At 44.1% G+C, this 26,485-nt stretch overlaps 1 protein-coding gene across 1 annotated transcript; it reads right to left on the bottom strand.

Moving 5' to 3' along the window:
• Window positions 1-8,598: 8,598 nt before the first annotated feature.
• On the bottom strand, window positions 8,599-25,991 carry EVA1B (eva-1 homolog B). The gene is made up of 3 exons (XM_083173545.1): window positions 25,728-25,991; window positions 10,064-10,147; window positions 8,599-9,957 (listed from the first exon to the last, which is right to left on the bottom strand). The coding sequence occupies exons 2-3, from the start codon at window positions 10,128-10,130 to the stop codon at window positions 9,530-9,532; spliced, it is 495 nt and encodes a 164-aa protein (XP_083029671.1). The 5' UTR covers window positions 10,131-10,147; window positions 25,728-25,991; the 3' UTR covers window positions 8,599-9,529.
• Between the last annotated feature and the right edge of the window lie 494 nt (window positions 25,992-26,485).

The following is a 26,485-nucleotide window of genomic DNA, read 5'->3' as shown; positions in this document are numbered from 1 at the left end:
CATAGCGGCTATATGAAAAAGGATAACAAGGGAAAGTAAACAATGGGGGGTAAATTTACTACAGCTTCTAAAAATGAAAATAAGTGATGTCATCTATAGCAACAAATCAGATTCTGTCTATCATTTTTATTTTGCATCCTAGAAGATGATAGACAGAATCCGATTGGTTGCTATGGGGAACATCACTTCTCTTCATTTTTAGAAGCTTTAGTAAATTTACCCCAGAAATGTAAACGGTTGTTTATTTTTACAAAACAGTAATAAAATGATGTATAAAATAAAATGTGCTTGTAGTTGAACATATTTTACCCCTGAGGATAATACATGTGATGGGGATTCTATAACAGTCCTATAATCACTTTAGTTTTTACTGTATAAGAGAGACAATACAACATTTAAGATCTATCCATTAGGTTCCACAAATGCAAGCAATATATAGAAGCTTTGAAGGGATTAAAGGTGCATACAAAGCAGCCTCAGCTCCAGGCAGCAGGTAAATCTTCTCCCTGCCAGGTGCTGACTTGTCCCTGAAATTCTTAATTTACTTGAGCACATGAGATATTAACTAGGATGGTTTCTCCAAAAGTGTCTCTCTGCTCCAGAATCTTTTCATGGGTTAATATCTTTCTTCTTCCATATAAAGGCCTGTATTAACTGTCAAGCCAAGATTAATAACAATTGGCTGAAATGATGGTGACCAGTACTCAGTAGTCAGTCCTACAGTATTCTGTCTCTTTTCAAGTCTAAACATACTTACATTACACTAGTAATCCAATACAACCACAGTTTTGTTTAAAGCTAGCCAGACACTAGAACAATATCATAAATGAACGCACAATTTCAATGGGTCGTGTGATCGATTGTGTGAACATCGTGTGGTATATCGGTTCAATGCCCAGTCCTATGGGTTGAGAGGTTGATCCTCAGATCATACGTGCTGCACATCTGATCAGTTGTGATTCGGTGCAGATGCTTTTGCATTGTTTTTGCACATTGTGCATTGTGATCGGTTTTTCGATGGATCATAAGATTGACCTCATTTGACTGGCAGTCTCCGGGACACGACCACCCCGCCTCCTCTGGCATGTGAGATCGTATGTGGCAGCTGGATCGCACGATGGATCGTGAGCACACCATTAACTCATCATGCCTCATATTGTAATATAATATATAATGCAGTATCCAGTATTTACCCTGCACAGAAACAAAATAATTGACACAAATCTAACTCTCTCTATACAGGTGACATCTGCCCCACCTGCAGTGCACATGGTTTTGCCTATTTTGAGAACAAATTTGTACTGAGATCAGATCTGAATAAGGGCCAAAGGGGCACAGAGCCCCCAATTTTCAGATGTGCATCTTCTACGCACAAGAGGGTCACTCCTTGCCTTCTAATGTTGGGAGGGTATGTAACATGTGCAGAGAGAGTTAAGGGGCCTACACAGCTCAGCAAGATCGCTCAGCACACAGCGCTGCACAGCGATGTGTCAACGATGTGTGCAGGGCAACCTGACTAGATTTATCATGCATGCATGATCTACAGCGTTTGGATATAGCGATGTGCGGGTAGCGCTATGGCTGCTAGACACGGAGCAATGTAGGGTAATTTTTAAAGCAATCTAGTCAAATTAAGTCAGATCACTTAGAAAATGACACAAATTCGCTACGTGTGTAGGCCCTTTAGATTTGAATTAGGCCCAAACTGAGGCAAGTGAAAAGCCTAAAAAAAATGAGTGTCAAGGTGCCCATACACTGAGCGATGTGCTCCATATTTTTTGTACTAGATCACATTGCATCAATACATAAAGCATTGAATGTGCTACAGCAGCGTGCTTTTTGTACTACATGTGATGCGATCTAGTACAAAAAATACAGGCTGCTCATACTTTTTTTACTGTGTGAAATGAGTTGCGCTGGAGCGCCCATCGCCCTGGCAAAACACATGTATGGGCACCTTCAATGTTTCAGCTCTTTGTGTAGAAATGTCCGTCCTTAGCTATTCAGATCTGGGTGTTAAAGAACAGCTGTTTGGTTGTTTGTTTCCTTTCTTTTTACAATTTAGTTATCCGATTAAAATGCGTGTATGGCAATCAGTAATCTCTCTACTTTGCATTATTATGATTGGGGCCATAGGAAATGGTGTACAACTGGTGCCCATAGAGCATGCCCGTCATGAAAGCACATGTTCTGGGGTCATAGTGGGTTGTAGAGTTGACCCACTATAGTCATGATTACATACTGTATATTGGATGTCACCAAATAAATAAATATATAGTGTATGGCACAGTACTACTTTACAGCATCTGATACCCTAATTTAAAATATATGGAGCTGTTATCATACCTCCCTACTTTTCAAATACCTAGGGTGAGACTTGCCGCACCAGAGGCGCAACTATGGTGAAAAGGGGACAGACACAGACTAGAGATGAAAAGGGCATGGCCTCAGGTAGAGTGGGCGGGGCCACGTGATGCGACCGCCATTTCCATCATTTTCTTGGCATGCCCAGTGCTCCCTGAGCAGTTGGGCAGCCCCTTGCTTCCTCTCAGCATTGACATCAATGATCAGCAGTGGTGATTGCCAGCTCAGACAACCTGCCCCCCGCCCATGGGACACTGCGACCCGCAGTAGGGACAGGGGGACATTGTGCAATTAGCGGGACTGTCCCGCTGTAATTGGGACAGTTAGGTTGTATGTGTTATCCCATATATATGCTCAGTGATATTTTTGTACGAAAATAGGTTCAGGAACTGTGGGCACAGCAGTGGCCAGTGATGTGGGTGGATCTACCAAAGGGGCAGGGCATTAATTGTTGCATAAACTTTTTTTTACACATAATGCCCTCAGCAGTGCCATATGTACACAATGCCCCCAGCAGTGCCATATATACACATAATGCAACCAGCAATGCCAGTTACACAATGCCCCCAATACCTGCATTAATGCCTGATACACAGTGCCCCCCAGCAGTGCCAGATAAGCAATGCCCCCAGCCAGTGGTGCAAGTTTAAAAGAATACTTAGTGGTACTTCTTGCGTGGGCCTTCGGCACGTGACAAAAATGTGATACACACAGTGCCAGATACCCATATGTCCCCAATAGGGCCAGATACACATATGCCCCCACAGTGTCAGACACACATATGCTCCCACTGACGCCACTGCTGCTTCCCTTCGGATGGGAGAAGAGTGCATCGAGCGTCTCTACTTCCCTTCACTCTGTCCCTGTGTCAGCCAATCAGAGCTCATGGTCCAGCCCCTGATTGGCTTCCAGTCTGTGAGCTCTGATTGGCTGACGGCCCAGTCACAGGGACACAGTAAGGGGAAGGAGAGATGCGCGATGGACTCTCCTCCCCTCCGAAGGGAAGTGACAGCAGAGGAGGAGGAGACATGGCAGGGCAGGCCGCAGAGGTCCCGGAACGCCGTTCCTGATGACATCATTTTACAAAAGAGTTTCAGGAACGGCGTTCCAGCCCAAAAAAAGCCCTACTGTATATATGCTTAGGTACAAGATGTAAAACCATTTGACATCTTAATTTTAACACTCAAATTTTTAATGATGTGTCTATTTTACACATGTTGAACAGTTCTGACAATGATTATTTATAAAATAAATTATGGATTTTGTTTAGTATGCTGTGACCACTTATCATCTTAGCTGACAGCTCTCTGCAATGACCCCCTAGATAACCTAAAGGTCCAACGCATTCCAGCAGCTGTTCTTAGGAGCAAAGACCCAGAAAGCAATTTCATAATCTTGTGACTGCCAGCATTTTCTCCAGGAATCTGAGTGAAAAGTCACAACTATGTAAAAAAAGATAAGGAAATGTTCATAAGTACTGTAGGTTTGATTAAGCATAAAAATAAGTTAAATATTATTCTCCCCTATGGCGTGACGTATTATCATTGCGAAATTTATCCCGCCAAGCATCACAATTATACTAATTGTGTATGTATTATCATATATGATTAGTATCGCAAAGGACAGCTCTTTGAGAAAAAAGGTGCCCTTTTGAAGCTGCCAGCGCCAGGTAAGAGGGTGCTCGCAGGTCTCCCTCACCTTCTAGCCCTGGGAGACTCCTGCTGCAGAGAGCTGCTGTTACTCCCAGGCTCCTCCTCGGTATTGTAAGTCGGTAATACTAGGGAGGAGGTCACTGCATCCTGGGAGCACACTAGGAGGCTGCCAGGACAGGACCAAGCAGTGCAGGGCAGCAGTAATGCGGCAAGAAGATCATAGGCTTCTATAAGGTAATGCCAGAAAAAGCTGACATTACCTTCCACATCAAAAACTTAGCGACCAGCGAAACATACATTTAAAAATGTAGTAATCACCACAAAAACTGCCTCTATAACAGCCTCCTATAGCACGCACCCCTTCTCTTTCATCTCCCTTCTTCCCAATTTCATAGTAGTACGTAGCCCCTATTCTGCCTTGGCCTGTCTATAATAGCCCTTTCACACCAAAATCCAGGGACCAACCTGGGTATTAAATACTGGCTGGGGAAGATGTATTAAGCTTGTTAAACTGATACTCGCAGTAGGGCTCGCTTGCGAGAGTCCTATGCTGGTTTGTTGTTACCCAATTTGTTTTATCACTGTTTCCTACTGTAAAAATGCAAAATAATCTGCTGCATTATATAAGAAACTGTAAATAAATATTTCACCTTCCACTTTATCCCCACTATATCACTTTATCAGGCTTAATACATCTGCTCCTACATCTGCTCCTACAATCCGTGTCACAGTGGCTTAAAACCCACTCACACCGCAGACTAGACCTGGGATATTTTCCAAATTCCTATAGTGGTCCTAAAACTGCCCCCTAGTCTTGCCATTTTTAGAACCTCTCTTAAGATGACCTCTGTTGAAATAATCAAATATTCTGTACTAACAATGGAACTAGCAGTCTTCTAGGGCAGACCTTCTCCTCTTCTGCCTATCATCAGAAACCAGTAACTATTTACCACTCATGCTGGAGGGGGTGAAGTATAGGGTTCCGATAGTGAGGATCCCGACTGCCTGTGCTCCGACAGGGGAGCGAGCGTAAATAAGCCCCCTGCAGGGCTTGCTGCACTTGCAGTGCTGCCGGCCTAGTGGCTCGCTACACTCGCCACAGGTTATGTTCTCCCTCTATGGGGGTGGTGGACCCCCAGAAGGATGAATAGCCCCTGTGTTTCGGGATCCCCCCCTGTCGGAGCACCAGCAGTCGAGATCCCGATGTCGGGATACTGACTGTCGGACCGTCATTCGGCACCTGCTGGAGGTAAAGGAGGTAGGGGGCAGTGACAAGAGCAAAAAGACCAGTTCAGCCAATTTTGGAGACTTTAGAGCCCAAGTTAACCAGACACACTGCAATTTGACATACCATATTGATAGATTGTTCCAAAACCCATGATCTTCTACAAAAAGATAGATTGCAATTGTACCAAAGCATTTACAGTACAATCAAGCCCAGTACACAGAGAGTGAATGAGCATCTGTGCTTAGCAATGCAGTTAAGCACAGATTGCTCAGCACACAACGATGCACCAGCGATGTATGCTGAGCGATCTGTCAAGGCCAGTGTTCTCAGACATGCAGTATAAATCTAGTCAGGAGATGACGACGCACTGGAACATGCATCGCGGTCACTGGGGGGCATACACACGGAGCGATCTGTGATTCATTTCTAGGCAATTTAGATAGATCGCTTAGAAATGGGGCTTTAATCACCTCGTGCATATGTCCCATTACAGAACCTGTCATATTGCTAAATAAAGGGCCCAGAGATGATCTGTCTGTCACAGTTCTTTTATATATAAATTATAGTGCACTGCATTATAGTTTCCTACATAAGAAAACCATTTCAGTGGTTCCTGCCTCAGGACAGGAGCATGAAAATTTTGAAATTAGCTCTTTAATTTCCTCATTTCAACTTACAGTGCTAATACAACTGCCACATACAATGAAACCAAAATGTTTCTGTTTCAACATTTTAATAGAATTCCAAAAATATATAATATAACTATAACATAAAAGTCAGAATCAGATTCTATAAAACATATAAAATACAGCACTTTTAGTCTGAATTTTGGACAGTTCAGTCAAATACCTAGGGTGTGTGTGTGTGTGTGTGTGTGTGTGTGTGTGTGTGTGTGTGTGTGTGTGCTGGGGTGCCTTATTAGGGCCGTTGTGGTCCAATAAATAATATATACTGTAATGAAATAAAACAGCACTCCTCAGACTTGCAATCAGTTTAAAACTTTGTCCTTTATTTCCAACACCGTTTCGGAGGCAATCCCCATCTTCAAGGACAAGCAAAGACCTTGCTTCAGTGGCATAACAATTGCTTCAGTGGCATAACAATAGCCCCGCAGACCCTGTGCAAATGAAAACCGACTTTCACAAAATGGCTGCCCCCATACAGCAGACAGTTTTTCAATGATGCTAGAGAAGGAGACAGCCTCCTCCAGCATCCTTAAAAACGGTCTGCTATTAGGGGCAGCCATTTTGTGACTGTCAGTTTTCATCAGCACTGCAGGAGGAGACGGAGCCAGGAGGAGATCTGCGGGTCCCTGAATGCGCCAGTGGCATGCGGATGGGTAAGGGGGAAATCGGTGGAGGGGCGCCTAATTACTAGTTACGCCACTGCTTTGCTTGTCCTTGAAGATAAGGGGGCCGCCCCCGAATCAGCGTTGGAAATAAAGGACGAAGTTTTAACCTAATTGCAAGTCTGAGGAGTGCCGCTTTATTACATTACAGTATTACGTTATCTCTCTCTCTCACTCTCTCTCGCTATATATATTTAATTATAGGTTGACCACCGATTATCTGGCACCTGATGATGTAGAAGGGACTGTGGGAGGGCTTTGGGAGGGTTTAGAGAGGCAGTGGGAGATTGTCAGGATGCAGGGGGGATCGCATTGTGGGGGTGGGCTCACGCTGCGGGGCCCACCCTAGATACGTTGCGGGAGCTTGGATAATCTGCAAGCCCATGACAAGCTGCCGGTGGTTGTCAGGGGGCGATTGTTATTGCGGTGGTCACACTGAGGGGGGCTTTCTGCTTACAGTTGGTACCACAGATAATCCGGCAAATTCGGTAATCCGGCCCAGTGGTGGAACCGACGATGCCAGCTCAGTCAGGAGAACAATAAAGTGAAATTATATCTTTAATGGTGGCTGTGATTGCCTGGATGAAGCAACATTTGAATTGCTTCATCGGGAGCCAATAAGTGGCTATTAATGTGCAAAACACTTCAATTCTCCCATATAGATCAGGAGCAGTGTTAGCCTTTTATTATATAGGATAGACATATCTACATTTAATATACATCCATCCATGCATACACATATGACACTGTACCCCTTTTCAAGTTGGAGTATACTGACCGAAAGGGGATGTAAGTTCACCACCTCCCAGTAAATAGACAAATATCTCTAAGTACACTGTGGGCTTATCTGTCAGAACCTTTACTACACACATACTGTATCAGAAGGTTTATGTTTGGTCAGTTACAATAGATCTACAGTAACTGATAAAATAAAATAATTTAATTGCATGAAATTAGATCAGCAACTTCTACATAATCCCTCTGCAGTCAAGGAGATTCAGATTTTGAATAAAGAGAACTACTACATGCCTTAAGGCCCCCATCCACTAGCGCAAGGTATCACATGCCATACTTCCCACTAGTTTTGACCTTTGACTGTCGACCTTCCCAATGTCGACCTAATGCTTGTGTTGACCCTGTCAACCTTATTAGTGTCCACCTACTGACTGTTTACCCTGCATACAGCACTGAGCAAGTTACTGGGGGAAGTGGTGTGGTTGCCAGTTTTCTGTACAAATGTACAAATCACAAACAAAGAATCACTGGGAAAATTGCCACAGCGCCATTTTCCGAGAGACATGCGCAGTACACTGGCACAGTGCCAGAGTCTTCTAGTGCAAAGTAATGCACTGATAACTATAGAGGAGGGGACCCAGAGGTCACACATGGCCTACTTCTTCTATAATACGCCCCGGTGGATTGGGAACACTTACAGCCAAATGTGGAGTAATAAGAATATTTTGCAGAAATGTTTTGAATTTTTGCTGATCCATTTATGCCTCTTTTCACTTAATACCCAATTATTGCTACAGAAAGCATCCAACTTTAGCACAGGACACAGATATTAAGAAGACATACATACATACAAACATACATACATACAAACATACATACATACATACATACCTACAGCTACGTATACAGGGCTAATACTGCAGTGGCTTTTACATAAAAGAAATACATCAGCACTTTAACTGGAGTTTAAAAAAACATCACTTCCTGCCTTTTCCCGTGTGGCAACGTTTAATGTTAATATGGAATGTTCTTTTATCCTTGGGGGAGAGTCAGGAATGAGACTTAAAGCACCAGTGTTCCCACACTGTGGGGGAACAAGAAGAAAAACAGATGTTTTTAAACCAAGAGGCCAGAAAGTCCTGTAATAAATTGCAGACACGTTAACCCTGTGTGCTGCAGAAGGCCTGCAATAGATTTGTAAGCAAGGAACAGACATATACATATAAGGCATTCGGAATATATTTGTATCCAGTCCTACAAAATCCAGCATGTTTGTAGTTAATCCAGAATGCAGCAGCCTCGCCCAGAGTTATAACTGACATCACAAGGCTGGCCACATCATAAATCCAGGAACACAGACAGATTTTGGAGTTTTCTCTATAACTTACAATGTACACTATACAATGGATGCTGCATGTTTATGTTTGCATTTGTATAAACATTTATAAGTTATACAAATGTGCCTCATATTTATTTATTTATTGCTTAGCTTACATACATTTTCCATAGCGTGTATAGTAGTGTATGCTGAAGCCTGTAGCAACATCCGTATGATGTGTACCTGTATGTTTATCTGCATATTGCACACATATTGGAATGGGGTAGGAAGGCAGCAGTTTTTGTCAAGATAAACATTGTGTCTCTCATTTACTCTCAGCTGGAGGTAACAAAAGTATTCACAACCATTTTTCGGGAGTACTCTCATCCTGGGTAACTACAGTTTTTTTGTTGTTGTTCCAGTTTAAGCAATGGAAATGTATCAATCTGATGATCTTCACTCAGAGACAGAAGCTGTGTTTCCTTTGTATGGCAGAAGGGGACACAAACTGGTACCTGCACGGGCAGTGGACTTTCAAACAGTTCCTTATAATTAGCAGAGACCAGATTATTATTCACCGAGGTATAAATGAGTCTCTCCATTACCGATCCATCCTGCTTCGGAAATGGATGCATCCACCAAACTGGGCATTCACCATGTTTACCTTCGGCCTTGTTAGTAAGACATAAACTACTGACACTTCTATTATCAGTGAGTACATCAAAGTGGCCAAGAGTCTGGTCTATAGTCAGCACATCTTGCTGCTGATCTATTGATGTAAATATATACAGTGTCTGCAGAGCAATAACCAGGCCATCTGATTTGTGCACTGAAATTTCTTTTAAACTTAGTTGCTTGTATCAGGAAATTCTCCACTAGATCTACTAATAATAATGTACACGACCTATCGTTCCTGTTCCTGTACCAAGAATATCAGGCTGGCCATTTCGCCATATCTCTCGAATTATTCGCTCGCGTTCCTCCAGTCTCTGGGCTCTCTCCAGCTCTTCTGCTGATGTGAACACATTTACTGTCATTGTACCATCCAAACAAGGCTGGTTTCCCAGCGATGTGTCTGTCACGGGAGTCAAGATGAAAGTTTCCTCATTGTCATCACTGTCTGGATCTTCTTCGTCCCTCAGCACAGACAGAGGTTCCTTCAAACAATCTTTAGGCGGACTGTTCTTTGGTTTTGAAGGAAGGCTGGGAGTCCGCGGTTTACAAGAAATACGGATCACCAGCATGCAGAGTGTTAAAATCAGTCCAAAGCACACCCCAAGGACAAAATAGAGTCCGAACGATTCTGGGTTATCTGGAGGAGAAACAACAACAATATCAAAAACTCAAATAAAAAAATTAATACATTTTAAGTACAGTATATACATGCTGCATAACTGTAAGGGAGCGGAATACTGTACCTCTAATGTGAGCGTATGCTGCTATGCTGTTACTCAGGAACTCCATCTCCTTCTTGCCCGTATCCATTGTATAGGATTTAAGACCTAACAAGGAGTAAAGAAAGATGTTTTAATGTTTTGTTACATTGCTCTACAACTAGTTTTTTTTCCACTTTGAAATGAGCCTGCTAACCCAGGAGTAGTATCACACACACACACACACACACACACTACCAGCATCACTATGAAAGGCTGGAAGAGAGCAGGTCAACGTTGATTTCATTTATATAATTAAACATATTCCACCTCATTGTCTGCCACTGAGGACGGTGGTTGTCTTTAATTTGAGTATTCAGGATAGCCAGTGTATATGAGGTGGGATCACATTCATTCAAGCTTTTAGGTTCCCAAAAATGTTTGAGTTCAACACGAACACATTAAGCGACCTATCCAATATTACAGAAAATGTACTCTGTGATATTTATGAACTGAATTCACTGCAAGTTCAATGTACATATCGGAAGCAGTCATTATGTCTACTTTTATTTTAATTATAACTTCCAAAAAAGTTGCTCTTTCTACGGAGAAAGCATTTCAGATATGGGAGACTTTTCTCCTGCTATTTTGGATTTCCGAGACTCTCCGTAGTTTATCTTGAAGCTTTGCATGTACAACTTGTAGACAGGTAGCTTTGAGACTCTGAAAACCAGAGATGCAGTAGCAAAGATTGCGGCAATTGGCTGGTGCTGTAATACAATATACCAGCAGTCTCAGCAGCTAGGAATGATGGGGAGTATCTTTGGAGCATCCATCCTTGGTAGAGAAGGAAGTTAGGAGAGTAATCTCCCATTGTTGATCATTAGGCCAAACTACAGTCTGCAATATATGTAGAGAGATACTTTGTGCCTAGGAGAATGAATCCTGACAGAGTCTAGGCTTTGGAGGCCTCCAGGAAAGCAATGTTACCAAGGGGACTAGCAAGTCCTACTAATCTCTTTAGAGACTCATATTACTAAGCAGAACAGTTTATCCCTATATAGACTGAATGTGCAGCTGGTGTTAATTCAACCTCTGCAGTATACACAAATAGCAAGGTGTGAGGATAAGAGTTCTATATGCCTTAAAGAGACTTAACCCTTTGAGCGTCAAGTACATTTGTTGAAATTGGTGTAAAAATTGCCAAGCAAACATTTCTATTCAAGATAATGACCTGTAATGTTTACCTTATATACAGCTAGAGCCGCGGTCATCTTTGAGGTTTGGGGAATGGCATTCGCACACACACACCCACACACACACACACACACTTCCCAGGGGCCCAGGAGTTGGACTCGATTTTCGGAAGCCTCCCGGCCATTTCGGGAGGGTAGGAAAGTATGGCTAATACCATGTGATCTGTCAGCTAAGGAGAGTTGCTTGCAAACTAGTTTCAGGTCTATATTTACATGTGCACCACCACTCCATCGGCCTCAGCGTTGTATGTTATTAATGGCTGAATATTGGTATTATTGTATTGTGTTAGTCCCATAACAATTTTTTGCCCTAGTTTTAGATTAATGTTTATGCTTGCTATTTGTTGTAGCAATAATAGCTAATGTCTGAATTATCAGCTACAAGAGTTTAGTCACATTGCTGGTGTTTAATGCGCCTAATATAAATTATACATCATTGAGATCTTGTAGATGAAGCTTTGCTTTACCTTATTTAGAATGCATTACTGCCCTTCTTATGGCCCCATACACTTATTTATTTATTTACAGTTTCTTATATAGCGCAGCAGATTCCATTACACATTATACCAATCATCATAATGCTCATTACACATTATGCCACACATTGTAATGCCCATTACATATAATACCACATGCCGTAATTACATATCACGCCACATAAGTTCTGCTTACCTACATGCCAGTTGCTATGGGTTTCATGCTTAATGACAGGGGTTAACATGCCCTGCCAGGGGTTAACATGCTCGTTGCCAATGAGGTTACATGCTCTCCCAGGGGTCAACATGCTCTGCCACAGGTAAATGCTTTTTGCTATGGGGTTAACCTGCTCTACCAGGGGGTTACCTGTCTGCCAGGGGTTAACATGCTCTTTGACGACTGCTCTGTCCAGCTGTTACCACAAGCCCATCCAGCCACAACCAGATTCTGCTTCCTTTAAAAAAAAAATATGGTTGCCAGGAAGCAAAATCTGGTCTCTGTGGCAACCTGGCCCCCAGAGTTTGTCGAGCCCTGGCATATGATTTCCCTTGAACTCCCTGGCTGCTTCCCGGGTAGCAGGATCACATACTGTACAATACACTGAATGCAGTCCTATTGCATACAATGTATCGCACGCGATTTGAGCCAAGGTTGCTGGATCCAGATCAGGTAAATGCCACTCCGACAGAGTGAAATCCTGCCTTGCGAATAGATGTGCTTGTTGTGCATGAATAGATGCGTATGGCTGCACATCTATACGTGGCGATGTGAATATGTCTAAAATCATTCATGCAGTGCTCACCATCGAATGGTGTCACCACTGATCGCAAGCTCTGAGTAGCTCTGGACTTACTCGGCGGCTGATGGAATCCAAAGCCGACATCACAGACCCACCCCTATAACGCTTGGGCATGCCTGCGTTTTCCCTAGTCATGTCTACGTTTATCCTGGCACGCCTGCATTTATTAAGGATGCCTAGATATTGTCTGATTAGCACCCCCAAAAGCTGGCTTCCTCTGTCAATCCCCTCGTGAACAGCTAGCGAAGAAATAAAAGAGTATTTCATAGCTGCTTAGTGTCGCACACGCGCATTGCGGCATGCACAGTGCATTGCTAATCACCCGCTGTGATTATCAATGTAATTTGCTCAGCAACAATCAGGTCTGAATTAGGCCCATGGTCTCCTGAGTTGACCCCTGACAGGTGAGGAATACGTCAGCCTCCTATTGTCAGCTCAGTACATCCCACACTCTTCGATATTATACCTCTGCCAACTACCTGCCCCAAGGCTGCAAAGAAAAGATAGAAGCTTGCAATGGTGTACTTGTTAATATACTGTAGTGACAAACTGGATATCTGGCTGCATTATAAATTATAGCATTATTGCTTAGTCACCTTTCAAATTTTGATGGACATGGAGTCCATTCACAGGAGACAAAGGGACAGGAGGCATGGCCAGGGGCTCTCAGAACACTGGCCATGCTCCCCCAGTGGCAAAATGGGGTGTGGCTTCGCTGTCACTGACATTTCTGTGAAGCTATGCCCCTTTTCTGGAACATGCATGTCAGGTCCATGTGGGTGTCCCGATTCTCAATGCTAAAAAGTTGGGAGGTATGTATTTCAGATATAAAGTTGCTGTGGGCAACCAATCAGATACTACCTATTATCTTCTAGAAGGTGCTAAATAAATAAATAGACTCTAATTGGTTGGCCATAGCAACATCCCATGTAAAATAGAACCACCATCTTAGTAAATTTCCTGTCATCTTTAAAGAAAATGAACTTCATAGATCCCTCAATTAATAGCGCATTTTATAACCTCTCTTTAATTATTTCAAATTACTATGTTTAATGTAAAAGCAATAGTCTGTTATATCCTTATAATACCCTGCTCAAAAAAATAAAGGGAACACTAACATAACACATTCTAGATCTGAATGAATGAAATATTCTTATTAAAACCCGGGGGGAGATCTGGATTTGGAGTCACACTCAAAATTAAAGTGGAAAAACACACTACAGGCTGATCCAACTTTGATGTAATGTCTCTAAAACAAGTCAAAATGAGGCTCATTAGTGTGTGTGGACTCCACGTGCCTGTATGACCTCTCTAAAACACCTAGGCATGCTCCTGATGAGGTGGCGAATGATCTCCTGAGGGATCTCCTCCCAGACCTGGACTAAAGCATCCGCCAACTCCTGGACAGTCTGTAGTGCAACGTGGCATGTGTGGATGGAGCTAGACATGATATCCCAGATGTGCTCAATTGGATTCAGGTCTGGGGAACGGGCGGGCCAGTCAATTGCATCAATGCCTTCGTCTTGCAGGAACTGCTGACACACTCCAGCCACATGAGGTCTAGCATTGTCTTGCATTAGGAGGAACCCAGGGCCAACCGCACCAGCATATGGTCTTACAAGGGATCTGAGGATCTCATCTTGGTACCTAATGGCAGTCAGGCTACCTCTAGCGAACACATGGCGGGCTGTGCGGCCCACCAAAGAAATGCCACCCCACACCATTACTGACCCACTGCCAAACTGGTCTTGCTGGAGGATGTTGCAGGCAGCAGAATGTTCTCTTTGGTGCCCCCAGACTCTGTTACGTCTGTCACGTGCTCAGTGTGAAAAGCACAGGGCGCCAGTGGCGAATTTGCCAATTTTGTTGTTCTCTGGCAAATGTCAAACGTCCTGCATGGTGTTGGGCTGTAAGCACAACCCCCACCTGTGGATGTTGGGCCCTCATACCACCCTCATGGAGTCTGTTTCTGACCGTTTGAGTAGACACATGCACATTTGTGGCCTGCTGGAGGTCATTTTGCAGGGCTCTGGCAGTGCTCCTCCTGTTCCTCCTTGCACAAAGGCGGTCCTGCTGCTGGGTTGTTGCCCACCTACGGCCTCCTCCACGTCTCCTGATGTACTGGCCTGTCTCCTGGTAGCGCCTCCATTCTCTGGACACTATGCTAATAGACACAGCAAACCTTCTTGCCACAGCTTGCATTGATGTGCCATCCTGGATGAGCTGCACTACCTGAGCCACCGTGGGTTGTAGACTCAGTCTCCTCTAGAGTGAAAGCACCGCCAGCTTTCAAAAGTGACCAAAACATCTGGTCACCACCTGCAGAACAACTCATTTATTGGGGGTGTCTTGCTAATTGCCTATAATTTCCACCTGTTGTCTATTCCATTTGCACAACAGCATGCAAAAATGTATTGTCAATCAGTGTTGCTTCCTAAATGGACAGTGTGATTTCACAGAAGTGTGATTGACTTGGACTTACATTGTGTTGTTTAAGTGTTCCCTTTATGTTTTTGAGCAGTGTATATATAATATAATATTATAGAATATAAAGAAAAAATGTAGGTCCATTTCAAACATCAGTTATGCTTTGCTTTTGTATGCAATAAAGACATTGGTTGGCCAATAAGAGGAGTAAGCAGTGCAACAGGGTGTCACCTGCTTATAACACAGCGATTAGTGAATCACATCCCCACCAGCAGTGACCTGGTTTCCTGCGTGTCCTAAAATACATCCCTGTAACTTCCTTCCAAGTCTGAGATATTGGCTGACACTCCCATAAACAATACAGCTTCCCTCTTGCTGCCTCTGCAATACACATACATCTGCTTTCATGCTCTGTTCAGAGGGTCTGATTCATGTTTGTACCAAAAGCAAGAAAAGCAATCAAATTGGCAAAACATATATATAAAAAAGGGAAAAAGAATGGACCTTGATGCAATCAATTAGCAGCTGTTCAGATGGGGATGTGTAGCTCCCCAATAATATATGTAATACAAAGAAAAAGAAGTAGAACGGGTGTGGTATATGGTCCCGACAGTCGGGATCCCGACAGTCATTAGCCGACGTTGTGTTCCCGACTGGCCAGACTCAGACAGCGGGGCAAGCGCAACAAAGCCCCTTGCGGGCACGGTGGCTCGCTACGCTCACCCCCTATTCTATTCTCCCTCTATGCGGGTGGTGGACCCCCACGAGGGAGAATAGCCGGTGGCCGTCTGGACCCCGAGTGTCGGGGTTTTGAATGTTGGGATCCCGACTGTCGGGAAACTGTCTGGCACCCAGTAGAAAGCGCTGATGTTATACTGATGTAAGGAGAAAGGACCACAAAGGAGTCCGGTGTAATACCCAGCTGGGGGGTGAAGTCCAGGCAGACTTTGTGTCTGCATTCAAACAAACTCGGTGGTGTTTTTATGCAAGGGGTCCACAAGACGACTTCTACTAATTTCCATCTTGTGGACCCCTTGCATAAAAACTGGCTCACTTCTCCCTTATCACTGCTTCATACTGTACATCTACTCTACAATGCATTGTTAAGAATGTGCAAAAGAAAATTTGGGCATTGCTCCTTCGGTACCCCAGACAGGCCTGTGCCCGGATTAACTGTACCAACCATACCGCCTTTTGCCACCCCTAGTTGAGATTTAAAATCAGGCAAGCAAAAATTAAACAAGAAGAAATGTAAACTGCAGATATATATATATATATATATATTAACTGAAGTCATATATATGATTAACTGAGTCAACTGTGCACTTATTTACAATCTCCCTGTAATACCCCTTTCATACCAGCCTAAATTCCCAGGTTGGGTCCGGGAATAACCCGGTACTAGCGCTGGTGTGAAAGGTTCCCGGGAACAAAATCCCTGGCTAATTTGCCGGCAATCCAACCCTGCTAGGTAGCAGGGTTGCTCCTGGGTCCTTCCCGGACTACTGGCTGGTGTGAAAGGTGCGGGGACATGTCCGTGCTTCCCGTGTTGCCTCTGCTGATGTCAGCTGATGCTGATTTGCTAGCAGGGCAACTTCCTGTTGTGCTGGACGCTCACAGACATGCCCAGAGGCAGCATACAGCGTGCAGGAAGACAGAGTGCATGTGCTGTTGCACCACAGAGGCCAAAAGTGCGTTTTTAACCCTTGCAAGTGTGACCAAAAGTGCGTTTTAACCCCTGCAAGTGTGGCTGCCATGTCTTGGACAAACAATGAGGTGAGGGAGCTATTAAGCATTAGAGGGGAAAAGGAGATCTGGCACCAAATTACAGGCACTGTGAAGGATGCCCAGATATACCACAACATTGCGAAGGTCCTGGCATTGCGGGGCTTCGTCCGCAGCCAGCAGTAAGTGGTGAACAAGCTGAAGGGGCTGTAGAAACAATTCAACCGCATACATTACCGCAATCGGAATAAGAGCGGGGCTGCAAGGCAAGATTGGATCTTTTATGAGCTATGTTTTGGAAACCCTTGCGCTGAGTGACCCCATCAGCCTGTCATCCTCCAGCTCGGCCACTCTCTCAACAGTGGTTGATGTTGACAATCAGTCCATGGACAGTACCCATTCTGGCCAAACATCACCGATACTAGTCACAGATGACCCCGATTTAAACTCCTCCGTTAACCATGCAGATGACAGCATATCCGGCACCAGTGCAGATGCTGACACCATCCATGAGTGTGATGTGCCCGCAACACCCCAGAAAGCTCTCCCTGTGATGCGCACCAATAGTAAGTATTTGTCCTTGCTTTAATGTCCTAAGCACTTGCATTCCAATACACAGTAATGCTGCACTATACGCCACCATAACCGTCCGCCGCAAAGTTTGGTGTCGCAGAGTGTATCAAGTGTAGGTGGGAGGAGGCCACAAACACATACGATCACACCACTGCTTTTTCTTATGCCTTTTTCTCCTTCTTTTACTCTCCTTGCAGTATATAGAGTTCCACCGCGGAAACGCAAAGTCACCAAAGTAGAGCTCGCGGCACAGGAAATGACCAGGGTTCTCTGTGAAGAACTGCGCGATATGGACAACAACATGCAGCGACAGGAGGATGCCCGGCAACCCCGTTTCATCGAGGCGGAAAGAGAGCTGCAGCAGACCTTCATAACGCAGATAATGGGTCACCAAGAGCGCATCTTGCACAGCTACCAAGACCGTCAATTCCAGTTCCTGGAACACATCCTGCCTCGCTTTGTGGGTAACAACATGCACCCAGCTAACCTAGGCCCTACTGTCCCTGAGCATAGCTACCAGCCGTATTCCAGAGGTCCCTACTATGACCCTCCTAACCCGCCACCACCCTCACCTGAATACCCTGTATACAGGCAATTGCAATAGGCAGTTTTAAATTTTATTGCTGTTTTAAGTGCACATTTTTCATTTAGGGGGGCGGGGGGAGGTAGGGTTTTTAGGGTGTTATATTGTTATTTATATGCTGATATGTGTTACCCACGTTAAAAAGTCAGACACTTTATATGCCTGTGCATTTAGCAGGTTAGTTGTTTACAATGGCCGATGTTTGCCTTGCACTTTTCACTAAAGCTGACAAAAGTGGCAGTTACAGAGGTGGGGCTCCAGCACAGTCCAATATTCAAAGAGGGGAGTTACATCAACTGTCATTGAGTTCAGGACAGTGATGTTCGGTGTGGCTCCCCTTTTTGAATATTGGACTGTGCTGCAGGCTCCCATCTGTAACTGCCACTGGCAGGGAAGTCCAGGAACAGAGCATTTTGTACCTAATGGAATGGGTCATGTTGGAGGGTATGCCACTGTGGGAAGAATCCTTAAATACTGTGTAGGCTGGTGCCCCCCTGCAATCCCCATAATGATAAGTTTTGCGAGATAATACTTCTTAATGCATTTTATTTTTTAAAGCTCAGAGCATAAAGGGCCTTATTTTGGTTCATTCTTTCTGACAAAATCCTTCTTAGATGGGCAAAACCATGTGCACTGCAGGTGGGGCAGATGTAACATGTGCAGAGAGAATTAGATTTGGGTGGGGTTTTACTTCAAAGTGAGATCTATATTGCAGTGTAAAAATAAAGCAGTCAGTATTTTCCCTGCACAGAAACAAAATTACTCACCCAAATCTAATTCTCTCTGCACATGTTACATCTGCCCCCCCTGCAGTGCACATGGTTTTGTCCATCTAAGAAGGAATTTGTCAGAAAGAATGAACCAATATAAGGCCCAAAGTTGGTTATACAGTGAGTGATTCACGGCACCGTTGATATCATTACTGATATCGGTGGTGCGGCCAGACAAATGATTTAGCACTAAAACACAGAACGATATTATTCAGTGATGTCATCCGGGCCCCCGCTGAACATACAGTCCCTGATGATATACAGTAGTCATATTTTACTGCATGTTCAAACGACAGGGGGGATCGTTAATGACCAACTACCAACTGCGGGAAAGCACACCATTAACAATATAGAGGGTACACACTAAATGATTTGCATGATAATATCGTTAACGATATCATTATCACGCATATGGTTTGCAAATATCTTATATTGTGTACCCAGCACAAACAATGTAATTGTTAGCATTACTGTCTCACAGCATTGAGGTCATGGGTTCAATTCCCACCATGGCCCTAACTGTGCGGAGTTTGAATATTCTCCCCGTACTTGTGTGGGTTTAAGCCGAGTACTCCGGTTTCCTACCACAATCCAAAAATATTCTGGTAGGTTAATTGGCTCCTAACAAAATGAACCCTAGAATAAACGTGTGTCTGAAGGTGTGGTAGGGAATTGAGGGGGAGATTCTCTAAACTAAAAACGTGGTAAAAACCCCATTTTCGGATGCTCTAAGCATCCCCGCCAGGTTACCACAATGGCCTATGGGCTTCTAACGCGACCCCCGCACCGACCCCCCTCACCTGTGTCCGGGCAGCACAGAGCTGTGCTGCCTGGACCTGTGACATCCACCTCCCTGCACTGTGATCCTCTCCGGGTGCAGGAAGGACTAGGAGAGACAGCCCCCCCCCCCCCCCCTGCAGCAGAAGCATCCAGGCCAGGTAAGAGAGGGAGGGGGGAGCTGCCGGGACCCGCCGCTCATCGCCGGGTCACAGCAAAAGACAGCTCTTAACGCAAGAGCTGTCTTTTGTCATAATTACCGCATATGTTAGATCATATGCGATAATTATGTTTGCGGTAGCCGGCGATGGGCAGCGGTAAGGGGGCGCGGATGTTAGAACATCCCCCCATAGACTGTAAGCTCCACTGGGGCAGGGACTGATGTGAATGTTCAAATATTGTCTGTAAAACGCTGCGGAATATGTGTGCGCTATATAAAAACTGGTAATAAATAATAAATAAATCAAATAATGAGAAAGTGTATAAACGAACACACATGCAAAGTTGATGAATGAACATTTTTCATCCACACATGAATGACCGTCAGATATCTAAATGTCAACGGAACATAAGTGCGAAACTTATTGGCACATTGTGTTAGGTAAATATAATAGACAATCAGTCTTTTGGCTCAGAGAAACACTGTTCTTGCCAGACATAATCATACAGTGTACCTGATTTGAATGCAGTACCTTAAATGAGAGGTGGCTTCCGTGGTCAAGAGAAAATTAGACACTGAACTCTGAAAGGACTAATAACACATACTGTATGTAATATGCTTGCCATTCTACACTTTACTAATAGTGAACTTCCTACACATTACTTTAATTATCACTTTAAAAAAATAACTTAGATACATTATACTAGTGGTTTCTAAATAAAATGTTGAATCAAGGAGCCCTAGAGCATCAGAATATTTTTCATGGCACCTAGTGTTGGACTGGCCCACAGGGGAACATGGGAAACCCACAGTGGACACCACTGTCTGGGGGCCCACCTCCAATTATAGGGATCAGACACCCTAATAACTACTTGTGTCCTGTTCCCTGATGCAACTGTCTTTATTTACCATTTACTTGTCCTAAATTGACCTGTATTGTAATTTGTTATTTTCTTGTTTCTGCGCATTTATGCATTGTTAGTGGCTGCGGAACCCTTGTCGCGCCACATAAATATCAAATAGTAATAATATGTTACCATATACTCTTCAGGATTATGGTTTATCTTCTACACCGAATTGCTGTTATTAATCTAGTACATTATCATGCATGTACTAGCAATATTTACATTAGTATTTTCTATCTAATGGTTAGCCAAACTTCTGTGGCAGATGGCCACACCCCTTCTGGAGAATGACCACACCCCTAAAGTGGGCCCCTATAACTTCCTTCCCCAGTGGTTCCTAGTCTAACACTGATAGCACCTATAAACCAAATGTAAAATAAATATACAATTAATTAGAGATGTGCGGCAGCCACTTTTTCGGGTTTTGGTTTTGGATCTGGATCTCCCTTCGTGTTTTGGATCTGGATTGGTTTTGGCAAAACCACCCTTGCGGGTTTTGGTTTTGGATCTGGATTTTTATGAAAAAATGCTAAAAATGGCTAAAATAACAGAATTTGGGCCTGTTTTTGCCCCTAAATTATTATTGACCTCAATAACCTTAGTCTCCACTCATTTCTAGTCAATTTTGAACACTTCACAGCTCACAAAATTGTTTCCATTTACTGTAGTTGGGCCAAAAGATTATACCGAGGTAGCTGGATGACTAAAGCTGGCCATACATCAGAAAGATCGATCTTAAGATCGATTGTGCTCATGATTGTGTACAATTTCCCTTGAAATCCCTGGCAGTCCTTGGTGGTTTTTGGACACACAATCTACACACAATCCATCTTACAATCAGTCATACAATCCATCTGCTGTATGATTGTGTACACAAGATGTGCACACAATCTGCATACAATCCATCATACAATCAGTCATACAATCCATCTGATGATTGATTGTATGATTTGTGTACACAAGATGTGCGCACAATCTGCATACAATCCATCTTACAATCAATTGAGATTGTATGATTGGGTACAATATCTTTCTGATGTATGGCCACCTTAAGCTAAGCGACAGCAGTGGGCATCACATACATGTGGACCTTACACTTACAACCTGGCACATCTTGGAAGCAAAGAGGCACTGCAGCGACAGACAGGGTGTCAGTTTAATAATGTGTTTTTATTTTATTTATTACTTTTATTTATTTCTCTTACTTTACACTGGACACAGCCCGTTACACTGGACACTGGATATAGCCCGTCACACTGGACACTAGATATAAATGCCCTCACACTGGACACTAGATATATATGCCCTCACACTGGACACTAGATATATGCCGTCACACTGGACAATGGATATATGTTGTCACACTGGACACTGGACACAGCCCGTTACACTGGACACTGGATATAGTCCGTCACACTGGACACTAGATATATATGCCCTCACACTGGACACAGCCCGTTACACTGGACACTGGATACAGCCTGTCACCCTGGACACAGCCCCTGGACAATGGACACAGCCCCTGGACAATGGACACAGCCCCTGGACACTGGACACAGCCCCTGTACACAGCCCCTGTACACTGGACACAGCCCCTGTACACTGGACACAGGCCCTTGTATTATAGACACTGCAGCACCTAGTTTACAACAAAATACAAAATCAGTCACTAAATAAATCACAGAGCAGGGCATAGGGCATAGGGCACGGGGCACAGAGCACGGAGCATAGATCCCAACCACCCTCTTCCCTCTCCTATAATGGAGTGAAGATGGCGGGGCGCGCGTGCGTCTTATATAGAATCCAGATCCCGTGAGAATCAGACAGCGCGATGATGACGTTTTGCCTCGTTTTCGGTCCGGAATTCAGGCGGGAACTCCCGAGCCAACTCGGATCCTGACTCGGATCACCATATTTGAATCTGTCGGATCCCGGAGATCCAGACCCGCTTATCTCTGCAATTAATACTAAATTGTATTTATGTCATCCCTAGGTACAATGTGATGAGCTTCATGTTCATGTTGTGAGGGACAAAATTTGTTTCTGTTTTCCGCATATTTCAAATTATGTTTTTCATTAACAACCCTACCTAAGGCCCCAAGTCATCTGAGGCCCCAGCTAGTAACACGTAGTGCTTTCCTCTCCCATACACAGCACTGCTATGTGGTGACTGTGTCCATTGTTTAGCCATAACGCTCATAGTTCATATCACAGTAATAATGCCATACAGGAAACAAGTTTTCACCACTATAAAATCTCTTCCTCTTTTCCATTATGTTCTTTTCTGCCCACAGTCCAATAAAGCTCTGAGCATAAGTTACCTCACAGTACAAAATGATGTATACTTTTTTTAAATTTTAAATAACTGCAATGCATATAATTCTGCAGCGCTAAACTATAAGAAAGCGGCCATTTGTCTGTTCATGAATTGGCAGATTACCTGTGTGTGAGACAGTGCTGCATGTGACAATTGTTTTTGCACTCCTTGCAGCTGTCTGGAAATCCTATGTTCCCATATGTCATGAAAGACTGACAGCTGGGAGTGTCCACTTTTCCCCTTCCTGGCACATTACAGCTGTTAGTTGCCAGAAACCAGGTGTTATAAAACTTTCCCAGTACCAGTGGCAGAATGTTATGAAGAAACAGATAAACACTCCGTACTCATAAACTTGCGACACAAGATATACGGTTCCTACTGTATATTGTGATGAAAGCATGCAATAAGTGCAGGGGTAAAAAGAAAGAGGTGCAGTGTGCTCCCTAGGGTGCACAGACAGGCGCTTCCAAGGGTGCCTCGCCAAGAGCTGCCACTTAGCAATGGGGTTGTCAGCCCCAATAAACCAAAACAAAAAGAGAGAATAATTAGTTTGGCATCTTATGCATTGTATCGCATCGCATACCATATAGCCGCATGCAATGCGATTTTGGCCCCCTATACAATTTTTAATTGTATAAGTAAATGCACCCCCACGCCACCCCCACTATGAACGCAAATGCACCCCCACGCCACCCCCACTATGAACGCCAACCCAAAGCGTGGCGAGCGGCGGCGGTACGCGTCCTCTGACCTTTTCATACCCCCACTACCCACGTCGGCATGGAGTTGATTTTAGATAGTGTGGCGAGCGCAGCAGGCCCCGCGAAGGGACTCGTAGTACTTTACATGTATTCCGCGTCCCCTCACGGGGCTCGCTGCGCTCGCCACGCTTCGGGCCCGGTGGCTCGCTGCGCACGCCACACTATCTAAAATGAACTCCACGCCGATGTGGATAGTGGGGGTATGAAAAGGTCGGAGGGCGTGTACTGCCGCCCCTCGCGGGTTCGCTGCGCTCGCTGCGCTTCGGGTTGGCGTTGATACGGGGGGTGGCCTGGGGGTGCTTTTAACATTGTAAGGACCCACTACAGTGCTTATACAATTAATAATCTTATAGGGGGGGCAATTTAACATTGAAAACACCCATAAGGGTGCTTATACAATTTAAAATCATATACCATCGCATTGTATGCCATTGTATGCCATATACAATGGTATACAATTGTAAATTGTATTGCATACCATTGTAAGGCTCATGGTATACGATGCGATGGGCGCCGTGCTAGGAAACAAGTACCAGTGCAGGGCTTTGATAATAATCAATTAGAGCTCCCTTATACCTCATTCATACCACAAATGTTGGGGTCATTCCCGGGATTAGGACACAGGTCCATTCCAGGAGCGACCCGGCATTTGCGGTCTGCAAGCTCACACGTGTGACTCGACTTATTGTCGGGTCAGAGATGGCACGCGGGGGTGGGGTGGAGCGACGTTGAGGGGCAGGGATGAGGCAGTGCTAGGAGCTGACAGCGCTGCCTCCTCCATACTTTCAACTTGACCTGGGTCTCTGGACCCGGGTTACCCATTTACACCGCAGCATACCCCGGGAAGATCATGGGAGCAGCCCTGGTAGCTACCATGGTTGAAATGCCAAGGCATGGCTCACGGGATTTTGGCCCGGGACCCATTCACACCAGCTCTATACCCGGGTTTTTCCCAGGACCAACCCGGGAAAAAAGACTAGTGTGAATGGGTTAATATAACTAGTTGCTGATAAAATGATTACTAACACATAAACATTAGATTTGTGGTTTATTTATGTGTTTTTAACACTTTTATCCATACATTTTTTATGAATTGCACTTTTACTCCAATACAAGGAATTGCAAGTTTGTGGGTATCAAATGATAAACCATTTGCAGTATGTATATTACTCATCGCAGAAAAAGATCATTGGCGGAATGCTCTAAGATATATTGCCCCCCTCCGCCAGGCTTCGCATTGTTAATGATCGCATATGCTCTAACATATGCGATCATTAACGCAAGGGACAGCTTTTGCTATAAGAGCTGTCCCTTGCGATGCGGCTCTGGCGCTGGACTTCCGGGTCTGAGACCCGGGAGTCCATCTACGCATGCGCAGAGAATGGCGCCGGTCGCAGGGCATGCTGGGAGGGATCCATGACGATCCCTCACACAATGCTGCGGTAAGAAGCCCATAGGCTTCTGCAGGTAATCGCCAACTTTTGCTGGCGATTCCCTCCGCAGCGCTGCCACTGCGGAGGAGGGTTACTGCATACAGAAATGCGGTTTTTACCGCATTTCTGCTTTACAGAATATCTCTCCATGTGACTACACTATCCAATTCTTTATGCAGTTGAAGTACTTACTATCTGTACAGTACAGAAACCATAGTTCAAGCAACTTATCCCATACAGCACAATGAAAGGGGCAATCCTGCAATTATTACATTTAAGGAATATCATTTTGCATGTTTCATAGAATAGTTGCAACATACATGCATTGATAATAACTCATTTTTTATATACACAGAGCTGCCAAAAACTTTAAAAAGTGTAAGCTTTAATGACAAGTTTCTCCACATTTTTGCTTTTTTTGTATTAATGTGCAACAGTTGTCCTTATTTTCTGCCCAAATGCACAATTCTGTCCCATTAAAGCAAGCGCTAAACTCTGTACACTAAATGGCAGGAAGTTTAATTGGGATCAGGAACCAATGATATCTGACCCCTGTTGTTTAACAGTAAATACCAGCTCATGAATTACTACTGTCTGCTCCTCTAGATGCATTCAGTTAAGAATCTACACTCTGACTTTCATACACGGGGTTAAAGATTAAACACCAAACTCTGTTAGGTTAAAAGTTAGTTTTTATGAGTAAAGAACAACAGCATAAACCCCCTCTCTAATTTCCATACACTTACCATTCAAATGTGCTCTTCCACCAGTCTCCCAGCCTGGATGTCACTGCTTGGATGCCTATTGTATTGTAAAGTTATGTGTAATACTTTATGCTACTCCATGCTGTGCTGTGTATTATCTTCCAGCTTGTTCTTCTTATCAGGTACAGTTGCAATGAAAACTTTGTCTTCTCTGCTGTGTTATACAGGAACCTTCTTTTCAAGTTGTGGGTAACATAGTGATGTATTGCTGTTTGGTTGTGCAGAGGGCAGACTGGGAATTACAGTGAATCCCTCCTCTGTTCCCTCCCTCTGTCCAGATGTAATTTGTTCAGCCACAAACTACTGCACTGCTCAGAGGAACTAAATGAACACAGCCCAGCCTTCTGGCCAGCTAACTAACCCTTTCCAAACCACACACACCAACTACCACTTGCCGCCAAATTCATGTCAAGCCAGAGACCGACAACACACTTCTTTTTAGTGTTATTAAATAGCTGGTAACTTTGTTGTACTGTAATAGCAAGTAACAACCATTTCCTCACAAGATAATGGAACCACTGACCAATTGTATTTCTTATAGGAATTTGAGAACTGATGTACAGGAAAGAGTTAAAGTGGAACGAGATTACCAGCCAATCAACTGCCATGTTACATGCTGTTTGAAAAATGACAGTTAAGAGCTGTTGGTTGATATTTTATCTCTGTACACTTTATCTCTCTCTATCTACCCAATAACCTTGTTCTTGGCGGGACACAGCGGGGATGGCGAAATCAGAGAG

This window comes from Crinia signifera, chromosome 2 (genome assembly GCF_055691185.1).
Source record: "Crinia signifera chromosome 2, ASM5569118v1, whole genome shotgun sequence".
In the NCBI taxonomy this organism is placed as follows: Eukaryota; Metazoa; Chordata; class Amphibia; order Anura; family Myobatrachidae; genus Crinia; species Crinia signifera.
The sequence above is the reverse complement of the archived record's forward strand: the minus strand, read 5'-3'. Positions and strand labels throughout refer to the sequence as shown.

What these genes read in the sequence shown, in the direction of transcription:
- EVA1B (XM_083173545.1), bottom strand. Translation starts at nt 10,130, where the DNA reads ATGGATACGGGCAAGAAGGAGATGGAGTTCCTGAGTAACAGCATAGCA. An exon ending in AGCATACGCTCACATTAGAG is followed by an intron (nt 9,958 to 10,063) that starts GTACAGTATTCC and finishes TTTCTCCTCCAG; the next exon opens with ATAACCCAGAATCGTTCGGA.